The sequence below is a fragment of the Lithobates pipiens genome, unplaced genomic scaffold (genome assembly GCF_037356315.1).
Source record: "Lithobates pipiens isolate NorthernLeopardFrog02 unplaced genomic scaffold, aLitPip1_a1.2 Scaffold_8, whole genome shotgun sequence".
Taxonomy (NCBI): Eukaryota; Metazoa; Chordata; class Amphibia; order Anura; family Ranidae; genus Lithobates; species Lithobates pipiens.
This window is the reverse complement of record NW_027507903.1, coordinates 583,643,752-583,670,965: the sequence shown is the minus strand read 5'-3', so window position 1 is coordinate 583,670,965 and position 27,214 is coordinate 583,643,752. Positions and strand designations below refer to the sequence as shown.

The window sequence follows — 27,214 nt, the reverse complement described above, 5'->3', positions numbered from 1 at the left end:
TGGTCGGCAAGCGGTTAACATAGGGTCATAGAAGAGTGATAGCAGAAAGATGATCAAGTGGTCCATCAAGTCTGGACCACTTGATATATATATATATATATATATATATATATATATATATATATTTTTTTTTTTTTTTTTTTTGCCTGAGTATAGATCTGTTTGTCTTAAACATGTTTGTCTCAATAGACCAGAATTCATATGTTAAAGTATTTTTTTTTTAAATAATGTAATCTCCAATTCATTTAGTGGTAGGCTGTGGCCATCTTGGTATATGATGTTCTAGCTTTTACTTTTGTATTGTTTTTAAAGTGGAATTTTGATCATAACAACTTGCTAAAAATAATATTCTTTAGCAAGGATTATACATTCCATGTTTTATAATTATGCTACAAAAATGAATGTGTGCTGTAAATTGCCTCCAGCATTGCTCCTGTTTCTTCTTGCTGGAGGCTGCCATTTTGCTGAAGCCCATATCCCCCGGGGGGGGGGTAAATTATAAAGTGAAACTAAACCCATCGCTTTAACGATTTCAATAAACAGTTACATTCCTGGAATGCTGGGATTGCTAACTGTCACTTTTGATGTGTGTCTTCAACCAAGCTGTCAAACCATCAAATGGCTGATGCCACCACTGATCACATGGGCAGCACCATGGCAGTTGCAGATCAAACAGAAGCAGCTTCCTTGGCTGTAAAGGATAAGCAGATGTCAGCAAATCAGCCTCTACAAACTCGGCAGTGCCTAAAAATGGAAAGCAACTGAGCATGTGCAGAGCAGGGTGAGACAGTATGTTACTGGATTTTAAACAGTATAGACACTTATTTTTAATGTTTTCCATAGCTATACTTACAAAAGGGGCCAGCCTGAAGTGATCTAGCAGGACTTAATTTTCTGACTTAGGCCCGGTTCACATTGGTGCGACAATCGCTCTGACTTTGAGCACACATGTCGCATGACTTGTAAAAATCAATGTTGCCCTATGAGAGCCATTTTAACTGGTCCGACGTGTGTCGGTCCAACTTCGGAAAAGGTTCCTGCACTATTTTCATCAGACTTCTGTCCGATTTCAGCCCACAGAAATCAATGTAAGTTGTATCCAAGTCGGATCAGTTAAGATGCTGATGTGACATGCGTCTTGTGCTCAGAGGCAATGTTAGCACTGCAAAATTTCATGGAAAAAAAGAAAAACCCAAATCCATACCAGACCCAAGTTGCACTTATCTCAAGTAGGATCCTGTTCAATAAAGTCTAACCGCTGTTGCAGAGCAAAGTCGGATCGGAAGTTGCACGATTTTCATGTTGGAGCAGTGTGAACCGGCCTAAGGCTCCATTCACTTTTCAGTGCTACTTTGATGCAACTTTGACGCAACGTTGGATGGGTGCAACTTGGAAACACGACTTTGGCTTTGACCAGTGATAATAAATAACTGTTGCATTAGTGTTGCATTGTATAACATTCAGGTATGACTTTCATGCAACTTCTGAAGGTTAACATTGAAGTCTATGGCTCTTAAGTTGCATGAAAGTCGGCCCAAAGTAGTGCATGAACTACTTTGAAGTCGATACAAATTTAAGTTGCGCATATATGAATGGTTATTGTTGGAAAACATGGGAAACGACTTGTCATGCAACTTTGATGTCCACAAGTGTGAATGGGGCTTTAAAGGCTAAGTTCACCTTTGTTCATCTTTTGTTTTTCTTCTAAATTCCAGCTCCCCTATGTACCAATATAGCATTATTGTACTTCTTTTTCAAAAATAAAACAGCTTTCCAGTTATTCTACACAGACTTACCTCACTCTCTTCATAGCTGTTTAAAGAAACTGCTCTATTACTTCTGCCTTACTTCCTGGTCAGACTTTAGGTCATGACACAGCAAGGAGTTGACCAGCTGATCTCATTAAAACACACCCTGCATCATCTACCCTCAGCTGGTCAACTCTCTCCTGTGTCATGACCTAAAGTCTGACCAGGAAGTAAGGCAGAAGTAATGGAGCAGTTTGTTTAAACAGTTATGAAGAAAGTGAGGTAAGTCTGTGTAGAATAATTGGAAAGCTGTTTTATTTTTGCTAAAGAAGTATTATTATTATTATACAGGATTTATATAGCGCCAACAGTTTGCGTTGCACTTTATAACATGAGGGCAGACAGTACATTTACAATACAAATCAATACAGGAGGGACTAGAGGGCCCTGCTCGTTAGAGCTTACAATCTAGTACATTAATGTTATATTGGTACAAAGGAGAGCTGGAATTTAGAGGAAAAAAAAAGTGAACTTAGCCTTTAAGTTCCTCTTTAAGTTATCTTCTCTTAACGTGCATAATTTCATACTTCAGGCATCTGGCATGGGTAATGATTGTATGCGTCCACCAACAAACTGAGACATATCCAAGTTTACTTCCAGGAAATGATTTTATTTCACATACACATAATAATAGCCATCCAATGGGAAAGCACAGGGGAAGGGTTGAATACTGGGCAAGGGTGGGCTGACGCGATTTGGGTACGAGGGAGATTAAAAAACGTATAAAAAAAAATAAAACCGATAATATTTCAAGCAGGGATAAAATACACAGAGAAGAGGGTAGGGAGGGATGGGGTGGGGGAGTTGAGAGAATATGAATTAAAGGGGTGAAATGTAGTGAAATGAAAGAGTAGATAGGAAAGGTTGAGGCTTAGATAATAAGTGGGGTGGGACTAGATTACAAGTGTTGAGAAGAGTGAAAGCAAGTTTTAGAAAACTGAGCGAAAAGGATGAGAATAAAAATGGGGAATAGTTTACATGGTTTTAGAAAAGTCAGAAAGAGAGATGATGAGGCCAGCAGGCGAATGTAAGTGAGGTTATATTAGGTGGTAAAATTGGTGAGAAGATTTAGGATTAAGATAGTAGGAATAATTGTACAGAAGAGGGCGCTATACTGACAACAAGCATTCCATTTACACATTCTGTAGAGAGCGGTGGAGCGTACACAGTGGTAATATGTTTAGAATGAAGAGAGAGGTAAAAGGAAGGTAAAAAGGGGTAGAGGTGGGTCAAATACCAAATGAGGAAAAGAGGGGGGATTTCCATTCTGGATATGCAATGTAATGATATATTTTTATACATATATATATTTTTATATATAATATATATATATATATATATATATATATATATATATATATATATATATATATATATATAAAAAATGCTGCCTTTCTTGAGAGCTATAAGAACCTTGCACCTTCATAAGGGAACAGATAGCTGTCCCTGGCCTTTTTTTTAATTGAGTCAGCTGTTTTACTCTTAATCCACAAAATTGAAAGGAAATACCTATTCCTTATGTACAATACTTTGAATCAAAATGCAATTATATGTAAATTAAATGCTAATGGATCTGCACTTTGTGCTAATCTTTTATTTATTTTTCCACACCAAGCCTTGAAATAAAATACCTTTAAAATTAAAAAAATATTTTTATTTTTAATTTCATATAAAACTTGTGCTGGCTGGTCAGGGGTAAGCTGAATTAATAAAATAAAGCTTGCCGCTAGACATGTGCATTCGTTTTCGTCCGAATGCATTTTCGTCCGAATTTCAGCTATTTTCGTTTTCGTTTTGACAAACGATAACGAAAGCACAAAATCCGAAAAACGAAAGATCCGACATAAATAAATGCTTTATTTTCGTTTTCGTTGTTACAACAGTTCGATATAGAATAGGAGATTCGACATGACTCTGACAACGTGTTTATAGAACCTATGGTCGAATGTGCCTAACCTTACCTCTATTAGTCCAAGATTATATAGAGAAAATATTCGACAGAGAAAAGATTTGACGGAGAGAAAAGATTCTGCAAGTTACTGTCCTAAAAAGTGTTTGGGGACCTGGGTCCTGCCCCAGGGGACATGTATCAATGCAAAAAAAAGTTTTAAAAACGGCCGTTTTTTCGGGAGCAGTGATTTTAATAATGATTAAAGTGAAACAATAAAAGTGTAATATTCCTTTAAATTTCGTAGGGGGGGGTTGTCTATAGTATGCCTGTGAAGGGGCGAATGTTTCTGGGCCTTAGAACTGTCGCTGCACAAAGTGTCATTTATGCAGGAAAAAAAGTCCTTTAAAATCACTCGCAGCTATTATGAATTGTCGGCTCCCGTAATACAGAGAACACTCATTGAAAGTCATTGATAAAAAAATAAATAAATAAATAAAAAAAAAAAGCGTGGGGGTCCCCCAAATTGAATTACCAGGCCCTTCAGGTCTGGTATGGATATTAAGGGGAACCCTGCCTCAAATTTAAGAAAAAATTTGACGTGGGGTTCCCCCTAAATATCCATAACCAGACCCTTCAGGTCTGGTATGGATATTAAGGGGAACCCCGCGTCAAATTTAAAAAAAAATTGACGTGGGGTTCCCCCTAAAAATCCATACCAGACCCTTTATCCGAGCACGCAACCTGGCAGGCCGCAGGAAAAGAGGGGGGGACGAGAGAGCGGCCCCCCCTCCCTCCTGAACCGTACCAGGCCACATGCCCTCAACATTGGGAGGATGCTTTGGGGGTCCGTGACCCCTCAAAGCACCTTGTCCCCATGTTGATGAGGAGAAGGGCCTCATCTCCACAACCCTGGCCGGTGGTTGTGGAGGTCTGCGGGCGGGGGGCTTATCAGAATCTGGAAGCCCCCTTTAACAAGGGGACCCCCAGATCCCGGCCCCCCCCCTGTTTGAAATGGTAAGGGGGTACAAAAGTACCCCTACCATTTCACAAAGAAAGTGTAAAAAAATGGTTAAATAAAACAAACACACTTTTGAAAAATTCCTTTATTAAAAATAAAAAAATAAAAAAAAGATTCCAGCGGCGGTAATCCACTCTTGCTATCCAGCGACGGACGGTCATCTCTCCCGCGATGTCATGTCATCCAGCGCAGCGAATCCTTCGTTCTTCTGTCTCCGCAGAGGAGACAATGCAGGGATTCCGGCTGGCTGACGTTTCTTAAATACGGAGGGCGGGGCCACCCGTCACCTGACCCCGCCCCCCTCTGACGCAAGGGGAAACCCGGGGTTCCCTGTGACGTATAGGTGACCCGCACCCCTCTGATGTAACACAGGCAGGTTTCCGTTACATCAGAGGGGGGCGGGGTCACCCATACGTCACGGGGAACCCCGGGTTTCCCCTTGCGTCAGAGGGGGGCGGGGTCATGTGACGGGTGGCCCCGCCCTCCGTATTTAAGAAACGTCAGCCAGCCGGTGTTCTGCCTAATAGAGTCCGGCCATCCATATGTGTCCGCTCCGTACTGCGCATGCGCAGTACGGAGCAGACGAAGCTTCGGAAAATCTCCGAAGCTGAACGGCGCCTGCGCCGTGAGTGGAGGAGGTAGCCCCACTATCCAAGCGGACATAGGGTTTAGAATTTTAGAGGGCCCCTCGCGGGCGAGCTTCGCTCGCCACGCTTCGGGCTCGGCCTCGCTGCGCTCGGCTCTTTTTTATTCTAACTCTATGTCCACTTGGATAGTGGGGATAGAACCTGGACTCACGGCGCAGGCGCCGTTCGTCCTCGGCAATTTTCGGAATCTGTGCTCCTGTGTACTGCGCATGCGCAGTACGCAGAGGACAGCATCCGATGGAGGACCCTATTTGACAAGACACCGGAATCCCTGCATTGTCTCCTCTGCGGAGACAGAAGAACGAAGGATTCGCTGCGCTGGATGACATGAGACATCGCGGGAGAGATGACCGTCCGTCGCTGGATAGCAAGAGTGGATTACCGCCGCTGGAATCTTTTTTTTATTTTTTTATTTTTAATAAAGGAATTTTTCAAAAGTGTGTTTGTTTTATTTAACCATTTTTTTACACTTTCTTTGTGAAATGGTAGGGGTACTTTTGTACCCCCTTACCATTTCAAACAGGGGGGGGGCCGGGATCTGGGGGTCCCCTTGTTAAAGGGGGCTTCCAGATTCTGATAAGCCCCCCACCCGCAGACCTCCACAACCACCGGCCAGGGTTGTGGAGATGAGGCCCTTCTCCTCATCAACATGGGGACAAGGTGCTTTGAGGGGTCACGGACCCCCAAAGCATCCTCCCAATGTTGAGGGCATGTGGCCTGGTACGGTTCAGGAGGGAGGGGGGGCCGCTCTCTCGTCCCCCCCTCTTTTCCTGCGGCCTGCCAGGTTGCGTGCTCGGATAAAGGGTCTGGTATGGATTTTTAGGGGGAACCCCACGTCAATTTTTTTTTAAATTTGACCGGGGTTCCCCTTAATATCCATACCAGACCTGAAGGGTCTGGTTATGGATATTTAGGGGGAACCCCACGTCAAATTTTTTCTTAAATTTGAGGCAGGGTTCCCCTTAATATCCATACCAGACCTGAAGGGCCTGGTAATTCAATTTGGGGGACCCCCACGCTTTTTTTTTTTATTTATTTTTTTTTTTTTTTATCAATGACTTTCAATGAGTGTTCTCTGTATTACGGAGCCGACAATTCATTATAGCTGCGAGTGATTTTAAAGGACTTTTTTTCCTGCATAAATGACACTTTGTGCAGCGACAGTTCTAAGCCCCAGAAACATGCGCCCCTTCACAGGCATACTATAGACACCCCCCCCCCCTACGAAATTTAAAGGAATATTACACTTTTATTGTTTCACTTTAATCATTATTAAAATCACTGCTCCCGAAAAAACGGCCGTTTTTAAAACTTTTTTTTGCATTGATCCATGTCCCCTGGGGCAGGACCCGGGTCCCCAAACACTTTTTAGGACAGTAACTTGCAAATTAGCCTTTAAAATTAGCACTTTAGATTTTGAACGTTGGAGTCCCATAGACTTTAATAGGGTTCTAAAGTATGCTATATAGTTAGCTCCGTCGAATCTTCTTTATACATTCGACAGACACCATAAGCCTTCCAAGACAGATTCGACCGTAATTCATGTGGATTTTCGGACGAATGCAATTTTTGAACGAAAAACGAAATAAATAAAAACGAATTTCGGGAGTAACTAAATAAATTAAGCTTTCGGACGAAAACGAAATTCCGAAACGAAATATTTTACTCTGCACATGTCTACTTGCCGCTACCAAATTAAAATACTTAAAAAGTTAGATTGATTTCTCTATACTTATGAATCAGTTTGCGTTAGTGATTAAAGTTACAATTTTAAAAATGGAAGGCCAGTGCCTCAGTTTGGATTTAACAATTTATAATGTAAAAAAGATTCAATTAAAAATTGTAAGAAAAAGTTTTCTACATCCCAATACATATGTCAGAGAGTTTTAAATCTTAACTATCTGATATCAGGCTAATTGTGATACTATAAATTTAAAATTCCAGCACTAGGATGAACCCTTTTTTTTCTTGACCAAAAGCCCAAATTCCTTCCCTTTGGGTTTGTAGAAGCAGATTAGGATGCCATAACGTTAAGTTGAGGAATTCAAACTGCTTGAACTTTTTTTTTGCTTTAACATATTGCTAAAAAAAAAGGCTTACTCTTTTTTTGAACAAGCTTTTGAGAAAAGAATATGATCAGTTAATTTAGCAGTATCCCAGCTTCTAACAACTCCACTACAATATTATAGAAAGGCACTATGCAGGCTGGTATAAAATTCCATCATAACACCCTCTTGCTGGGGAAATACAGGGATATCTTCCAGTTAGGGGGAATTCTTTTCAGCAGAGCTTATCCCTGTTTTTTTAGTTCCAAAAAAGTACATATATAAGGCACTCCCTATCTGAAATTTTTTATTATTTTTTTAAAATTCCAGTTACCTGTAGATTTTGAGTAAAACAGTAACCTTATTATGATTAAAAAATAGACCAACAGCTTTCTGCATCCCTTAACACCCCACCCTACACACACACCCTAAAAAAATCCTAGAAAATTGGGCAAACTAAAAGAAAAAAGTGCATAATGCTTTAACGTTGGTTTTCAAATGTGGTCTTTAAATAAAAGCAAAGCAACTATGGGATAAAGATATTTAGTATTTTTTTTTTTTGTAAAAAATATTCAGTCCCAAAATCTTACATCCACTCATTAAATATAGATGTTAACCAGCAGCATATAATTATAAATTCCATCAGTTCTCAAAATAAATCACATAAAAAGATTGTTCGACAAACTAGAATAGGACTGTCATAATTTTTGTTTCCTAGCTACGAGAATTTAACATTTGGCAAAAACTGCTAGGTCTTATTTTGTCTGTAGAGCCTTAAAATGTCACTGTAACCTTTGACAGACACTTGTTTTTCCATGTAGCATTTCCAGAAAAATTCTAAATATAACAGAGGATTAACAAGCTGTAAAATATTTAATAAACTGTTTTTTTTTTTATCAAATATAATTAATGCATCAATTATTGTTACCTATATGGTGGAGTTAACATTTATTAAAATATAATTAAAAATAATGTTTGTTGCGCTTCCCAAATAACTCAAAATTCTGCCACAATGGACTGCCAGATATTACAGCCTTAATTACATATGTGGCGCTTTAGCCAAATATCAGAATTTCTTTTTTCCTTCTGAAATTTTTGTAAAGGTCTAATTCCCCCCCCCCCCAGCCCCCCTAACCACAAAGAGGATACCAATTTCTATATATTTGTTATTCCGCGGCAGATTTATTAAACATTTCATGCTTTGTTCTTTTTTTTTTTTTTTTTTACAGAGAACTTAAAAATAGTGCAAAGGGTAAAACAAATGCTAAACACAGAAATAATAACAACAAGATCTTTAGTGCAAGAAAAAAAAGTCTAAAAATGTTATTGTCTGAAGGCAGACAGATTCCCAATTTTTTTTAGAGTCCACTGGGAAATTAAAGGACTTTCAGAAAAGAAAAAGAAAAATGTTTTTCCTTTAAAAAGATCGTGCTTTTAAATAGTAACTTTTTTTTTAACAAAAAAAAAGTTCTAAACTATTTGAAGTCATTGCACTTATTTGCTTGAAGTTGTATCATTGTCCCTTGCCATTAAGCCCATAAAGACCATATAAATTGTGTTATTTAAGGGGTTTTTTTTGGAACACAGACGATGCTTAAAAAAAATCCAAATGTATTTTTTTTTTTAAGAAACTGAAAAAATGGCCAAAAGCAAAAACTGAAAACTTTTGTGGAATTTGTTTTGCATTATGAAATCATTTATATCTTCCCACCCAAATTATCAAGAATCAGTGGCAACATATTAATTTACGTTTGTTAGGGTGACAACACATACTGTTCACTTGGTCACCTTGTACTGTACTGAGTTGGCAGAGCCAAATAGATTTCACTCCTCACTCTTGGCTGTATAATTGTATCACCCTGTAGCTGGAGAAACAGATGGCGTGTCCTAAACTTTCTCTTGAGTATTTTTATATCACCCTACAGAAGGAGGTACAGACACGGTGACCCTAGGTGAATATGCAAAGGTGAGGATGGGGTATGACGAGACAAAAAATAGCAGAGATGAGAGGTAAGGGGAGAAAAGGGCATGGTATTTTCCCTTCACTACCAGAGGGTGTTAAACAGTTCAGTTCTGCCCTCTCTTCTTTCTTTTTTTTCCGCGCACGCATTGTGATGAGGGTCATAGTGTTCCATGCTTGCTCTGGGGAAGACTTTCCTGAAGTCAAGTGTGTATATGGAGGGTGGGTGTCTCTGTCACAAATCTTTGTTCCGTCCGCTCATAGATTTGCAGCTCGGCGGTGATATCAAAGGAACCAGGACTGTAAAAGACAAAGAGATGTAAGCTTTAAAATTATGTATTGTGTATAAAGATTTAGTATATATATATATATATATATATATATATATATATATATATATATATATAAAGATCTATATATATAGATATATACACTATATTGTCAAAAGTATTGTGACACCTGCCTACACATGAACATGGTATCCCAGTCTTAGTCTGTAGGGTTTAATATTGAGTTGGCCCACCCTTTGCAGCTATAACAGCTTCAACTCTTCTGGGAAGGCTGCCCACAAGGTTTAGGAGTGTGTCTGTGGGAATGTTTGACCATTCTTCCAGAAGCGCATTTCTGAGGTCAAGCCCTGATGTGGACAAGGAGGCCTTGCTCACAGTTCATCCCCAAAGGTGTTCTATCAGGTTGAGGTCAGACTCTGTGCAGGCCAGACAAGTTCCTCCACCCCAAACTCGCTCACCCATGTCTTTATGGACCTTGCTTTGTGCACTGGTCCAAATCATTTGGTGGAGGGGGGATTATGGTGTGGGGTTGTTTTTCAGAGGTTGGGCTTGGCCCCTTAGTTCTAGAGAAGGGAACTCTTAAGGCGTCAGCATACCAAGACATTTTGGACAATTTCATGCTCCCAACTTTGTGAGAACAGTTATGGGATGGTCCCTTCCTGTTCCAACATGACTGTGCACCAGTGCACAAAGCAAGATCCATAAAGACAATGGATGAGTAAGTTTGGGGTAGAGAAACTTGACTGGTCTGCACAGGGTATTGACCTCAACTCAATAGAACACCTTTGGGATCAATTAGAGTGGAGACTGCGAGTCAGGCGGGCTCGTCCAGCATCAGTGCCTGACCTCACAAATGCGCTTCTGGAAGAATGGTCAAACATTTCCATAGACACACTCTTAAACCTTGTGGACAGCCTTCCCCGAAGAGTTGAAGCTGTTATAGCTTCAAAGGGTGGGCCAACTCAATATTGAACCCAACGGACTAAGACTGGGATGCCATTAAAGTTCATGTGCTATGTAAGGACAGGTGTACCAATACTTTTGGCAATCTAGTATATATATATATATATATATATATATATATATATATACTATAATATATATTTTTTTTATTTATTTATTTTATTTACAAGTGGCAAAAAAATAAAGCATTTTTATCAGCAGTGGTAAAGCAAAACATGCAAACACTGGAATATTAAACCAACAAAAGGGATGCTCGACCTGTGGTTAACAAGTTACGGTGGTTAACAAATAGATTATATTCTTTGCTATTTGTCTAAGTTCGTTAACAATTTTTTTAACAATTAAACAATGTTTGCCTTCTCACCTAAAAAAAAAAAGTGAACCTTTAGAAGATAATGACAATGTATGTTTATCATATTTAGAAAATAACGTTCATATAAATTAATACTTTATTGGGAAGCTAACTCCTTCAATGGAATAGATGGCAGAAATGTTCTGTTACAAACCATATCCTAACAGTAGCCTAGAGGCTATGCTTAGCATTGTACTAACAAATCAGATCAGTAGATGGTGGTATTTCATAAATAAATAAAAAGAGGAAAAACACTGCGCTATAGTTTGTGAAAAGATGGCCACAACGGCCAAAACAGCAGCCAACACCAAAAACAAACAAAGTTCAACAGGTAAAATAATAAAAACAGTGTAGCGCTTCAATAATAATAAATGTAATCAACATAAATATAAAAATAATAATAATAAAACAGAAATCGCACAGAACTAAATGTCTAAAAATAAAAGTCCAACGTTAGGCACTCATTCCACTATGTTGATGGCATAGGAGTGTCCAAACCCTCACAGGGAAGGAAAATGGTCTACTGGACGAATGTGTTCATGCGGATAAACTTGATTGTAAACATCAGTGAAAAGTAGATAAATACTTCTTACCGGAACAGTTGGACTCACTCAGTCATATGACGGTTGAGTCTAAAAGGCTTGAGGTCACAATCTGGGACCAAGGAGTGTGAGGAGAGAGGTCAGTTGAGCTGGTGGAGGAGCTCCAGGCGGTTGTAGGCTCAATAGTGGATCCTTTCAGATGGAACATCAAAGGTCGAGCTCAGACGCAGCCCGTTGTACCAATACTCCAACTTCCCCCGAATGGGGAGGGGGGTGTTTGTGAAGTTTTAAACCAAAGCAATGGAGAAAAAGAAAAAAAGGCTCCACATGGTGCGGGTCAAACGATATAAAAACGTTGGTTTATTAAAGTCAAAAGGTAATGAATGACTTGGTGATCACATAAAAAAACAAAATGAACTTAAAAGCAATGTGGGGTACCAACAGCTCGCCCGACGCGTTTCGACATATGTGTCTTCAACTGGGGCATGCCGAAACGCGTCGGGCGAGCTGTTGGTACCCCACATTGCTTTTAAGTTCATTTTGTTTTTTTATGTGATCACCAAGTCATTCATTACCTTTTGACTTTAATAAACCAACGTTTTTATATCGTTTGACCCGCACCATGTGGAGCCTTTTTTTCTTTTTCTCCATTGCTTTGGTTTAAAACTTCACAAACACCCCCCTCCCCATTCGGGGGAAGTTGGAGTATTGGTACAACGGGCTGCGTCTGAGCTCGACCTTTGATGTTCCATCTGAAAGGATCCATTATTGAGCCTACAACCGCCTGGAGCTCCTCCACCAGCTCAACTGACCTCTCTCCTCACACTCCTTGGTCCCAGATTGTGACCTCAAGCCTTTTAGACTCAACCGTCATATGACTGAGTGAGTCCAACTGTTCCGGTAAGAAGTATTTATCTACTTTTCACTGATGTTTACAATCAAGTTTATCCGCATGAACACATTCGTCCAGTAGACCATTTTCCTTCCCTGTGAGGGTTTGGACACTCCTATGCCATCAACATAGTGGAATGAGTGCCTAACGTTGGACTTTTATTTTTAGACATTTAGTTCTGTGCGATTTCTGTTTTATTATTATTATTTTTATATTTATGTTGATTACATTTATTATTATTGAAGCGCTACACTGTTTTTATTATTTTACCTCATAAATAAATAACACAAGCAGCCACAAATCCTTGCAGTACAAATGGTATGAGGATATGGCCAGGGATACTGTATGTATACGGTAGGTACATTGATCCAAGCGGGACCAAAGTATCTATGTAATAAAAATCAGTTTCGATTTAAATTACAGCCTTTCTCAACTAGGGTTCCTTCAGTGGTTGCTAGGGTTTCCTTAAGCAAAGGATAAGTAACTACTGACAACAATGATCATTTTAAGTATCTGTAAGGAGGAAATTCCCCCCAATGAATACAAATGTAAGCAGCATTCTTCCCAGGGGCCATCACACTAATGTACCATAAGCTGTAGATATTGTATATACTGTATCAGCAGGGATTCCCCGGGATCATAAAGTTATTTCAAGGGTTCCTCCATTTTAAAAAGGTTGAAAAAGACTGTACTAACGAATGGAATGTAGATAGACAAGTCAGGATTCTAAATACAAATTACTTTATTCAAGGCTCAGATATCTTTATACATGGGATTCACAAACTTTTAAAACCGTAAGTACGAGTTTAAGCCCTAACCCAAGCTTATTTCAAAAGTCTTTAAAGACACAATGATTTTTGTCCTGCAACTTCCAGTGTGCTGCAGTGAATAACTTATTTTAGCAGTCCTCAAAGGGTCAAGTATAAGAAGGCTCCCAAGCCCCCTGTACTGATTCTACACATCAAGATATACTTGATTTATAAAGAACTAAACTTAACTTTGGAAACCAATGGCATCAGAAAGCGGCCCCAGGCAGAGGTGGATCTTGGTTCCATAATTGTCTTTGGGTGGTGTCATTTGCCATCTTTTAGTACACTTATTGTCATGTTCAGTTAAAGTAACAATGGTGTTAAGGCACATTCTTTTGTAGCCACGTGGAGGTAATTTTACTATTTGCACACAGGACCCAGGATGAAACTAGGACCAATTGTATGGGCTCCTTACAAAGTTCTCCATAAGCTGTTCTCTATAACTAGGTGTCAGTCATGCCTCTCTTTCCTCCTATCCAGAAGTTCCATCACTCCTTTGTGAGAGCACTTGCTTAACTGCTCAACCTGCACCTATTTATGCACTTGGACAGACAGTCCCCACCTGCCTCTTAGTAGGTGCACAATCACATGTGAGGCTGCACCAAAATCTTTGAACTTTGGTTCAACCTACTCCTGATTGGTCACCACGTCATTAACGGGACCATGCCTGCTTTCAATAGTTGCCTGATATAGGATACAGTTTCTGATATATGAGTGTGTGGCCTGTTCCTTATCTGAATTTCTGTATTTCATAGCTTACTTTGCTATGAAATAGCCATGAAATTTGCCTGCCTGGACTGACTTTCTGCCCATTACTTGACTCCAAGTCCAAACCAAGTCAGACCCTCCAGGTACCTAATTATTATTATTATTATACAGGTTTTATATAGCGCCAACAGTTTGCTCAGCGCTTTACAACATGAGGGCAGACATTACAGTTGCATTACAATTTGGTACAAGAGGAATCAGAGGGCCCTACTCGTTAGAGCTTACAATCTAAAAAGGAAGCCCCACTGCCGCTGCTCCTGAATGCGCTGACAGTGGGATTTTTTTCTGCCTCTAAACACCCCTGCCTCTGTAAATGCATATGTGTGCATGGGCATAGGGGTTTGTTTACTAAAACTGGAGAGTGCAAAATCTGGTGCAGCTCTGCACAGAAATCAGTCAGCTTCCAGGTCTTTTTTGTCAAAGCGTAATAGAACAAGCTGCTATTAGAAGATTATTGGCTACCATGCACGATTGCACCAGAGTTTCCACTCTCCAGTTTTATTAAATCAACCCCACAGGCTAGCATTGAGGGGCATTTAGATGCAGAGAACAAAAAGTCAAACATATCTAAAAGTGGCGTTTTTAATACCCAGTGTGCATGAGGCCTTAAGCCCCATACACACTATCAGATTTTCTGCTGAATTTCTCCTTCAGATTTACCAAAACCATATAATAAGGGATCAAAACTTTGGAGTTTCAATGTGTATGCAATCAGGCAGGCCCTTGTACTACATGGTTTTGGTAAATCTGAAGGAGAAACTCAGCAGAAAATCTGATAGTGTGTATGGGGCTTTAGAAGAGGTATGCAGGACAGAACAGGCTTGGGGGTGCACAGATAGGTAACATGTCAATGGGGATGAGGAATGGCGTCAAAGCTCAATAAGTCTAATTTCATTAACGGTATACTTACACCTTAGGTTCGTAAGTAGGAGAATGAGTATACATTATATATATATATATATATATATATATATATATATATATATATATATATATATATATATATATATATATATATATATATTGTTTACATGACTGAAAATTCATTGTAAGTCCTTGTTGTTTTATAGTGCAGATAAATATTTGGTCTGATGCCATATATTTAATGAAAAATTAAATTTTGATGGTCCCACTTTTTACATACCATACACAAAAATAAAGTAGAGGTCTGTTTTTTTTCCATCTCAAATTAATCTCATAAGAGGGAAAGTGGGAATAGCTGCAGAAATCTGATTTATTTACAAAGTGCTTTCTCACTACAACAGTCTGGCATGCTATCACCGTGATTATACATCTAGGAACTACGCTGACTGGCTGTGGGCCACTAGCATTGGATCACAGCTGTCCAGTGACACCAGCATCCCAGGGCTCCAGTGCTCACTTGGAACCACACACTCTGGAATCGCAATCATTACATTTTATCTCCTGTAAGAGAGAAGTTTTTTCGTGACAGATCTACTGCACGCCGTCATGAAGTTTGCTAAACTTTGCTTTCTTGTTCATGGTACACTGGCACTTCTCCTTCACCACCCTGGTACTTCATGCCGACCTATACCTAAACTAAAGCTGGCCATAAACAAGTACAATTTTGTTTGCTATATTTCTTGTGAATAACATTTGTTTCATTTTCTAATCGTTAGCAGGGTCAAATCGAGGTTCATTTTCAACCGTAGTGATGAGAAAATTTTAGGAAGCTGGCTGGAAGATTTTTCTCAAAGAAGCAAATTTCCATATGTGGTTTTTCGGGGGAAGTCCATTCACTCCAAAAATGAATGGTAAAAGCAAATTACATTTTGAAGTACTTTTGAACACCATTCATCGGGTCATCAAATGTACTGAGAACTTCTCATTCGAAAATCTACTAATGCATGGCCCCGATTAACACTTTTACATTCTAATTACTCTGGTTCTTACAACTACTACATGCCAAAAAAAGCCCTGTAATGCTTTATGCCCTAAAAAGACCTTCACTGCACAGTGGCTGGTCACATGAATAAAAAAAATGCCTAGGTCTCTGCAGAAGGGGCTTAGGAGCTGATATCCAGATAGAGCTGACTAATCAGTGGCTCAACCTGAACTCAATCTCTTTTTGTAAAAGTTGATATTTTTTGCTGCAATTACAAAGTTAGTAAGGTTGAATAAAGACACCAGTCCATCCAAAGTGAGGGCGCATGTCTACAATTGTCCCTATCCCTATACTTTGTGTTTAATTAAGATGCTCATATATTATTATTTATTTAAGGTACCCATATAGTGCCATCAATTTATACAGTGCTCCATGCATACATCGCACACTCTAGTCAGTCCCTACCCTCAAGGAGCCAACAATACAAGGTCCCCAACTCACATTCATATACTAGGGCCAATTTTTTGGACAGAAGCCAATTAACCTACCAGCATGTCTTTGGAGTGTGGAAGGAAACCGGAGTCCCCAGATGAAACCCATGCAGGCACAGTGAGAACATGCAAACTCCATACAGGTAGTGTCATGGTTGGGATACAAACCAGAAACAATTTTTACTACTAGGCAAGAGTGCTACTGACTACACCACTGTGCCACCCCTTGAATTTGAATTTTGTTCCATTTATCACAATGCTAGAACTATGTTTATGGCACAAAGCATGATAATGTAATTTACACAATAAAGAAAAACATTTGGTGGATTTTTTAATGTAACACTACTAAAACAAAGGCAAAATTTATTTTATAAGCATAAATACAAAAAAGTAAAAAAATGGCAGAAAAGGGGCTAGTAGCATCTTGGCATCCTTACAGTGAGGCTACTTGGTTTATATTAATTAATACAGCCTTTGTCAACATTTTCAACACAGAGGAACCCTTGAAATACCTCTGAATAGCTCAAATCAATATCTACAACTCATGATACATTAGTGTGATGGTCAATGGGAAGAATGTTCCTTACATTTGTGGTTATTGGGAAGAATTACCCCCTTACAGATAGCTAAAAAGATCAAGGGCATCAGTGGGAACCTCCTAAAAGGAAGAAATTTCTCATTGCTCAAAAAAGTGTAGGGGTTAAGTGTTCCTAGGGGTGTGTTACTAACTGTGGGGGGGGTTGGGCTTTCATTTAGTGAACACTGATCTCTGCTCCAATCACAGGGAGCAGAGATCAGTGTCACTAGTTGCTAGGCAGAATGGAGAAATGTTGTTTACCCAGCATTTCCTCCATTCCGCCGCTCCGTGAGACGATCGCGGGGATGCCCGCGGCGATCGAGTCCGCGGGTCCCGCAACCGGATTCACGGGGGTCCCGACCAGCGCGGGAGCGCGCCGCAGGCGGCGCGCTCCCGATGGCAGGGCGGCATTGACTATTGAACGTACCTATACGCCAATATGCCTGCCCGTGCCATTCTGTCGACGTACATCGTGGTGCCCTGGTCGGGAAGTGGTTAAATACACCCTGGTTTTCTTCATATGACCAACAGGCAATGGATTGTAGCCTTGAACCTTTCCAACAATGTAATAATTTCTAAGCATGATAGGTACACATGCTGGTTTATACTTTCTGTTCTCTATTGTAAACTCTACAGAACAAAAAAATTAGCAAAATAAGATAAAAAAATAAAAGATATAAGAGAATATTCAAATTATATGAGAAAACATTTTTTTCCTGGATCCTAGTAGAACGGCACACCAGAGAAAAAAACCTGGCAAATGGACTACACATGAGTGTATGGGTCCTGTAGTTGCTACGCTGAGTGCTTAAACCGGACCCTCTACATAAGCAATTAAAGAACAACACATTGGGGGTTATTTACGAAAGGCAAATCCACTTTTCACTGCAATTGCACTTGAAAGTGCAGTCCCTCCAAATCTAAGCGGTCGATCTGAAATGAGTGGAAGCTCTGCTGATTTTATCATCCAATCATGTGCAAGCTAAAATGCTGTTTTTTATTTCCCTTGCATGTCCCCCTCAGATCTGCAGCAACTTTACTTCCAAGTGCACTTGCAATGCAAAGTGGATTTTCCTTTAGTAAATAACCCCCATTGTTTTTGAAAAAATGAATTGTCCAATTTTCTAATGTAGGTCTTCTCCTTCAGCTGGGATCATGTGACCCATTTCAAAATGTACAATATTTTTACCATTTACTAATTTTGAAATAAATATTTTAAGCAGGCAGGATGATGAGATGGATGGCTTTTGTTAGGTATCAGTGAACTTTTACTATTTTCAGCACTGTGAGACACTCAGATTTGGAAAACGAATCAACCAAACCAGTTTAAGCTGAGATTTCCCCTTTTTAGGGCAAAGCAATTTAAAGCTGGCCCCTGCAGCCATTTTTACTTTCTTCACTTCCTTAACTCCTCCCTTCCCCTGCTCTTTTCACTGGCGGCAATGTGCAGAATAAAGCCTGCATAGGCTCCAATTTGATGCCAGTTGGAACTTGCACAGGGCTGCAGACTCTTTCCCTGACTGCATGAGACAGCACTTGGTCAATTGCCAAGCACCAGCATTGTCATGTGGGAGGAAGCCACGTGCTCCTACATACCTGAAAGTATTGGGTACTTCTCTTTGGAAAACAGTGCGGCAAGGAAGCAATGGGTAGGTATGCTGGGCAAACCTGGGCAGTAGTTTGCACAGGTCTAGTCAGCAACATCCTCGCCATCATTTTTTTTTTTTCAATTTCTTTATTTATTTATTTTTTCCCTTTCCATTTTTTTCTCAAGTAAACAAGAATAGAATTTTACATAAACAATCTAAGAGTCATACATCAAGTTTCCATATTCATACATAATAAACAAAAATAGCATAACAATTCATTCTATTCCCTTCGCTTCTTACTCCCCTTATAGTGTAATGTATAAATCCACCGAGAGAACAGGCAAGGTTAGTGGTAATATATATAATATATCGGGACAGTATCATAGACACTTCTCTCTCAGTCCCACATACCCCATGTCTGATCCTAGGTTGGTACTGTTCCCAATCAGATCAGAGTTGTATTGTTATCCCCCCCTAATATTTTCCCCCCTATTCCTCCCCCCCCCCCCCCCCGAAAAAAAAAAAAAAGGGGGGAACCAAGCCAAAGAGGGGGAGGGGGGCCTCGCCACCATTTATCAAATATCAGTTTTGAATAAGTACACGTTATTGCACCAATAAGCATACTATGAACAAGATCCTGCTTTAACTCAAAACTCTACACCCTTTCAATATATACCTCCCAACAAATTTCCTAGTAATCACCATTTGTATAAAGATGTATTGTACAGAGCTGAACAACTTTTAGCTCTTAGAACAGGACTGTTTACTCGGAAAGTCATTTTGTGGTCCAGCTTTCTCTCTATTGGACAGTTTGTGAATTACTTTGTACATAGATAGATGAAGCCAATAGCTCCTCACTGGCCATTTTCCATGACAGTCTCACTTATTGGACCTACAAGGTGTGCATATACTGTAGACTAATTTTACATAGGTATGCAATCATCCATTAGGATTTAATTCCAGTGGTGATGTTATGCTGGGCAGACGTTCCCAGTAAACCCTCTTTACACAACTACATAGTAGCTAGCAAGCACATAGATAACTATATTGCTCTATATACTGCATATGAGAAAGAAGGGGCCTGTTTCATGGTAAAACTGACCAGAAAATGTCCATGCATGGCCACTGCTTCTATAAGCAACAGGGAAGCAAAGGAAAAAGGTACTTAGGTTGAACTGATTGAAGACTAATGCAGCTGGGGCTCCGTTGGGCCTCCTAGACCTTCCCATACAGTGTATTTCGGTGGATTAAAGAAAAATGTTTCAAATGGGTTTCTAGAAATATCTCAGGTTACCCATACCCGTGCCTTCCCTTCAGAGCCCTGTGCCGTAAATCGTGACTTCTGTGCGCATGCATGGGAGTGACATCATTGTGGCTCGGCCAGTCAGACGGTCGAAGTCCAAAAACCCAGAAGGAAGACCGAGGGAAGATGGAAGGCTGGTTAGTGGTGACAGCAAACCGCTGGCGGGCTTCGTTCTAAGGTAAGTATTTTATAAAATACTAGTATGCAATAAATACTAGCCCATTATGCCACTGCCTTGCAGAGGATTTTTTTTTCTTGGAAAGGCCGCGGTTTACTACCGCTTTACGTAAATCTCTTGGGGACCCCCAGGACACCAGAACTTGTTCCCCCATTGAAGGATTTCCCCCTATTACTGAAAACATCCCAAATTTGGGATTTTATTTTACTCTAACTTTCGATGATAATGGTAAACAGGACAAATAGAGTGGGGGAATCTCCCTAACGGGGGCACAGACAGCAATAAAAACTGACAGGGGTTCTAATCCCTCTCCACTCTATCCAAAAAAAAAAAAGTTTTGCCTTTAGTTACACTTTAACCAAACATTGTTCATTCAGCAGCACATATTCACTGTTCCTTCACTCCCCATCTGCTTCTATCTGGAAAGAAAGTGTTGTGTAAGCTCCAAGCCAGCCTAGTCAGAGCTTACACAGGCCTAAGGACTGCATCCTCTCCTACCTTCTTCCAATGTGACAGAGCTGGGCCAATTACATGAACTGAATACTAGTTTTATTCTTTGCTCTCGATGACTGAGCAGAACACATGATGCCATGTGATGTGCACACAATAGTTAAGGTTAATATAGCTGTCCTTTCCCCCGCAGTACTTACCTTTCTTCCCCCTTGCTCTGTTCAGCTCCCAGGATTGAAGAGAGGAATCCTGTGGTGCCATACATGCAGCGCACCGGCTCTCTCTGTTAGGCCTGCTGTGTCTTAGGTATGCCCCCTGGTGGCACCTGTGATTTCTGTAGATGGTGAGTGGTCTCTGCCTGACAGTACACATTTATTTTCCAGAGTGGCAGCAGAGTGCCAGACGATGAAACAATTTGCACGTTTTAGCACCTGGCACTAAAATAGTCAGCACTGTCTGGAGAAGTAATCTCCATCCAACAGAAAAAAGTAAAGTCCTGGTCTCATTGGTAAGAGAGAAGGGCCTGGGAGCAAGTGATCAGGTAAGGGGTGTTACATTTAATTGCCACTACACTGATCATCAGTGATGAGGATTGAAATTTCAGTGGCATGACACTGAAGGATGGGGGGGGGGGGGTTAATTTTCACTACCACTGACCTGACCTGAATGCTAAAAAACGCTCACCAATAGGGAAGGGTGGTTTGGTGCAACAGCGTAGAAAGTGGAGGTGGCCGGGAGTAACAGCACTGTCACTGACACCAATGAGTGGTAAATTTCACTGGCACTACACTGATCAATACTGCTGGGGAGGGCTGGGGGGAGGTTTACATTTCAATGTCACTGAACTGGCTACCCATGGTGGGGGTTATTATTGTGGTTACTGACACCAATATAGAGGGTTATATTTGTGATCAATGACAGTAATGTTGGGGTTTTTATTGTGGGCACTGACACCAATGAGTGGTATATTTCACTGCTGCTGCAACTGCAATCACTAGTGCTGGGGGGGGGGTTACATTTTGGTGCCATTGTCCTGACCACTAATGGTAGGAGTGTTAAAATAAACCTTACAGTAACCACCAACAGGAGGAAGGGAGAGGTTAAATAGTAATGCTTTTAAGAACCAGTCTAGTGCATTACTTTTGTGATAGCTTTTATTATGTAATAAAGACAAATGCGTACTCACATTTGACCCTGAGGAAGAGGGGATTACCCCTCGAAACACGTCAGCCTTTCGGACGGTCTTCTTAGGTTTAGGACTTGCCTAGGTGACCAGTCTGCTTCAAGTGTATTGTGGACTTTGATGCGCCTTATTGCTGATGTTGTTTGTGAGTATGCATTTGACTTTTTTACATAATAAAAGCTATCACAAAGGTAATGCGCTAGGTTGGTGCGCCCTCTGTTTCTTGTTTTTGCAGTATTTCCCTCGGGTTTTCCCAGCCTGCAGGGGGCAACAAAACCGGTGCAAAAAAGGTATCTGTTGAAGAATATGGATTGTCTTTGGCCAGTGAACCTCTCTTGAGCAGATTTGTCTTGCTATAACTGTAGTCACTGACATCAATGCTGGGGACTATTACTGTGTCCACTGACACCAATGCTGGGGGCTATTACTGTGTCCACTGACACCAATGCTGGGGGCTATTACTGTGTCCACTGACACCAATGCTGGGGGTTATTATCGTGGTCACCAATACCAATGCTGGGGGCTTATGGTCTCCACTGACACTAATGCTGGTGGTTATTACTGTGGCCACTGACATTATTTTGGTGCATTTTGGTATGTTGCAATAAAATGTAGCAGGACCAACATTTTTAGGGCGCTGAGTTGCATTATCACCCATTTATTTTGAATGAGCTGCCTAACTTCATGCAGTGCACCTCAATGCCCAAAAAAACGTGCAGGTATTGGGCGGCCCTCTGGGGCCACACTTAAAGGACCTCTGTTATTTTAAAATTGACCACCACTTCTCTTAGGCAGTGCAAAGCTTGGACTCTTCATCTGTACAGTGGAAGAATACTAACCAGTACAAGATTTATTTTTACATGCTGGTTTGGATAGGGTTTGCATGGTTGTCCCCATGGTTGTGGAAGTGACATCATGTCTGGATACTAATGGACACCAGACAGATTCATACATGTCAGCCTGAAACCAAAGCCGTCCATGGGCTCCACTTACTCTTACAAGGTAAACTCCATGCACCCGTATTATACACCAAATCTGCCCTTCGGGTATAAATAGGAGACAGGAAAGGCAGAAGTATATCCAATGTATATAATTGTATTTCAGTGTAATCTTTTCAGATTATTTTTTTACTAAATCCCATAAAACTCAAATATATTCCTGCAGATGTCTTTAATATGACACTGGTGAGGGGAACGCATAGGAAAGCATATCTTCCCACAGAGCTGTGTGTGCGGCCGGGGTAAAACGGGGACAAAGCCAAGGAGAGAGGGGCTATGAGCCGCAGCTGCGTCTCCAAACATCATTGTAACCCTTTGGATGTCAGATATTAGTAAAAGTGACACTACAGGATGAGATTATATAATGAAATCTATACATTTGTTTATACAGGGTAGGCAGGACAGGTAGCAGGAGGGGGAAAGAACATTTTTAGGAATAGTTATGCCTAGTCATGCCTGGGCACACCCTACTCACCTTGTGTGGCAAAGATTCACCCTGTTTAAACCCCTGATATTTCATCAAAGCCTCCTAATTGGGCTCCTAATTTTTTTTGTAAAAAAATAATAAAAAATAAAATAATATAAATAAAAACTACTGACACCATCCACTGCCCTACTGACACCAATCTCTGCCCTACTCACACCATCCACTGCCCTACTGACACCAATCTCTGCCCTACTGACACCATCCATTGCTCTACTGACACCATTTACTGCCCTACTTACACCATCCATTGCTCTGCTGACACCAATCTCTGCCCTACAGACACCATCCACTGCCCTACTGACACAGTCCACTGCTCTACTACACTGTCAGTATATATACACATGCACACGCACATATGTGTTTGAGCTAATAGGCTGTGCACACCTATGAGTTATAGCTAAGGTTTTTCCATGCAGTTTGGGTTTATATCAACTTTTGGGGGGAGGCTTAGTTATGTTAGTAAACATTGGTGTTCCTTGGCGGGAGATAAAAACCATCTGTCCGGCTTTAACTAACTTGAAAAATCTATAATGTGCTGGGTGTTGTTTCACAGAACCATCTATATTAAGGTAATCCCCAAGTCTAATTTTACTGGGGAGACACTGTGCTGAGTATCACTTCCACCATGCTTTCAAATCTTCAACTCTAATGCCGCGTACACACGGTCGGACTTTCCGACGTAAAATGTGCGATCGGAGCTTGTTGTTGGAAATTCCGACAGTGTGTATGCTCCATTGGACATGTCCGATCGTGTGTACGGGGCATTAAGCTTGGTTCACACCTAAGATGGATCTGTTTCACAGCAGGTTGTCCGGTGCATGCTGTTTCACTGTTTCAGGTCCGATTTCAGCCCAAATTTTGGGCTGAATTTGCACCTGAAATGGACCAAAAGACGCACATAGTTTTTCTGCAAAACCCACCGGACCTGCTGCAGAGATATGTGAACCGGCTCCGGTCAAAATCTCCTGCTATTGCGATGCGAATTGGATGCGGTGATCCCACATCCAATTCGCAATGGTGTGAACCCAGCCTAAAGCCTCGTACATACGATCGGATTGTTGGCCAACATAACCGTGGACTTTTGTCTGAAGGGCGTTGGCCTAAACTTGTCTTGCATACAAATGTCACACAATTGTCAGACAACAAATACAAACGTAGTGACGTACTTGCAATGTACATAGATCACCCACCCAGAGGGGAATGTTTTTTTTTTTCAACAAAAGTGTAGTTACTCTTTAACCGCTTGCCGACCAGCCGTCGTCATTATACTGCGGCGGGTCGGCATGATCCTGTGAACCGTCGTAGCTATAAGTCGGTCCCTTTAAGGGATAGCAAGCTGCAATGTGGAGGTGCCGATGTGCATGGCCGGCGGTCTTGATAACTGTCGGCCACGTGCGATCGCGGGCACGAGAGGCAGAACAGGGACATGTGTGTGTAAACATGCGGGGCTTTCGGGCTGAAGTGGCTGAAGAGGTACTGCAGTCTGCTGACATAATTTGTAATAATATATATAATATAATATTTTTCATTCTGAAGCTTCCCTCCAACCACTTTGCATATTATTTTATATATACTGTGATTCTGTACTTGCCAAATATCCTGCAGAAATCTCCCTCCACTGAGTCTGGCTGCAGCCATTTCAATTATGGGCAGCTGAAGCTGCTGCCTGTTCACTTCCTGTATTTACACAGACACACAGAGGCACACCTCCAGGTCTGCAGCTCTCATTGGCCCTCTTATGACTCATCTCCCCTCCCTGGCAAACTGTCATGAGAGAGAGCTGTGCATGATGTCATAAGTCTAGGCTAATAATAAGGTATTTACTGGCAGAAAAAAAAATGTTTTACTATCCAAAGCTAAAACAACAAGGGCAGGAGATTTAATAGATGGAAAGTTAAATATATTAACTTTTAATTAAATTATATTAGAAAATATAGATATATTTTAATTTAAATTTTTTTCAATAAAAACAAACAAACTTAAGTCTGAATAAAAAATAATATAAATAAAAAAGCATTCAGTGCAGTTTTTTAAAAAGTGTGAATATGGCCAAAAAATTATTCAGATATTGCTGAACATTGGCAGTGCTCTTTTACCACACTTCACATAATAAATACACAAAACAAAGATGTAGCGAAAAGGTGTAGCGAAAAAAAAATGCGCAAATGCCTTCATGTAACAAAAACTCCACCTCTCCCTCTTAAGTAAATATAGCTTTACACTGTTAAAATATTAGGAGTACAGCACTACAACCTAGGCAAGTGCTATATACAGTATTTATAGGGAATGACAATGCAGAAATATGTATCTAAGAACATTTTTATCTTATATACAGTATAAATACCTAAAAACGTAAGTGAATTTTTTGCTATGAACATCGCAGATGCCCTCTTTACAGGTACTCATAGACATGGAGCTCATCATAGTTCCGATTCATGAGAGATGCACATAAAAAATGGTATATAATGGATTATTGGGTACAATGTTATAAATTATGAAAGGTCCATGGTGACTAATAAATGTACTATACAATGGAATGTGCATTACAGATAAAGGGTTGCTGATTTATGGAGGAGACAGCTGACGTTAGTAAATAATATTGTAGAGCAGGATTTTGTCTTAGAGATTAAATGGCATCTGTCTCATTTGCCTATGTTACTATTTGACCAGTTTAGTGCCAGTTATGACATTTTCCAGTATGCTGTTGGTGCTAAAAAAAATAAAAAAATAAAAAGTATTCTTTGCCCTAGCCTAGAATAAACCTGCCCTATTCTAGGCCTGCATTTCGCAACCTCTTTTACCACAGAGGTACCGTTAAAATATTTTTTATGTCTTAGGGAACCCTGCTAAAAACAAAAAAATGGACTCAATGGGAAAATGCTCCTACATTGATGGTCAGTGGGAAGAATGCCCCCTTCCAGTAGTGGTCAGAATTCTACCTTTCAGACAGTTAAAAGTCCACTGGTATCATGTTGCTGGTTTGACCAAGTGGCGTTGGACCTGGAATTATGCAGGTACCATCAGATGGGGGGTCAATCAGCCACAGCTCAAAGAACCATTAGCACCCTCTGGAAGAACCATGAAATTCCACGGAACTCTGGTTGGGAATGAATGTTTTAAGCTTTCTGGCCTACGGTGTCCATCTCCAGGCAATACTCCAACACAGCAGGTAGACTGTATGGAGCATGTTCTAAATGGACACAGGTCATGTGTCTCTATGGTAAGAGGTAGCTCTAAAATCAAAAACAAAAAAAATGTAGTTGGCCTCATAACTTGATTAAAGCTTAGCTTCAGTCAAAGGTTTTTTTTTTATAAAGGACACATGGTCAGAGTTCAAGTGATACCCTTTGTTGGCCAACCTACGTTAATGAAGATGCAAGCTTTTGGGATAACTTAGAACCCTTCTTCAGGCTTTAAACTTTTACATTATGCATAAAATGTATAAAGCCGAAGAAGGGATCTAAGGCATCCCAACACCTTGTATCTTTAAAGTGGAAATCCAGTCAAATACTATCTAAGCGTAAAACTGCTCTCACCCCCAAGCGTTACACTTCCTAAGATGTCTATACTTACTTATTTTAAAGGCGCTTCATGATACCCTCAGTGGGAAATTTAAGTGAAGAGGAGAGATCACCAAAAATGGCTGCAATGCCTGGGTGGTGACATCACCCATAGGCTTACTATTGTCGGCTGTCCCTCATCTACACTGAAGCTGGTGCTGGGAGCTGATCATGTGGACCAGACCGGAGTGCCCTCAGAACAGGTAAGTATACACATTCTTCATTTATAGGGTAGTTAGTATAGGGCTTAGAATGGGAGTGGGTTTAAGCTTAGATAGTATTTGATTGTACTTCTACTTTAATATAGTAAGGCTTTCTCAGCCAGGGTTCTGTGGAACCCTAAGGTTCCTCCAGAGGTTTTGAATTCAATATAAACTTGAAGCACTGCTCAAATCCAGGGACTATGATTGCGTGATCCATAGGAATGAGGGGGTGCAGGTGTATTAGTGTGCTCATCCAGAGCAGTGTATGCAGTTAGTGAAAACAGGCTTGGCTCTCCTGACCAGCCAGTGTGATACAAGAGCATGCAGCGGTCTCAGCTTACATCTCTTTGCCAAGAAACCACAC

The 27,214-nt window shown here is 40.5% G+C and overlaps 1 protein-coding gene across 8 annotated transcripts in view; it reads right to left on the bottom strand.

Moving 5' to 3' along the window:
• Positions 1-8,609: 8,609 nt before the first annotated feature.
• The window catches only part of NFIX (nuclear factor I X), a 285,613-nt gene continuing 267,008 nt past the window's right edge, over positions 8,610-27,214 (bottom strand). For all 8 annotated transcript variants that reach the window (XM_077470319.1, XM_077470323.1, XM_077470324.1 and 5 more), the window contains one exon: positions 8,610-9,669. In XM_077470319.1, coding sequence (XP_077326445.1) covers positions 9,655-9,669 — 15 coding nt within the window. In that variant the 3' untranslated portion in view covers positions 8,610-9,654. The remainder of the gene's footprint in view (positions 9,670-27,214) is intronic.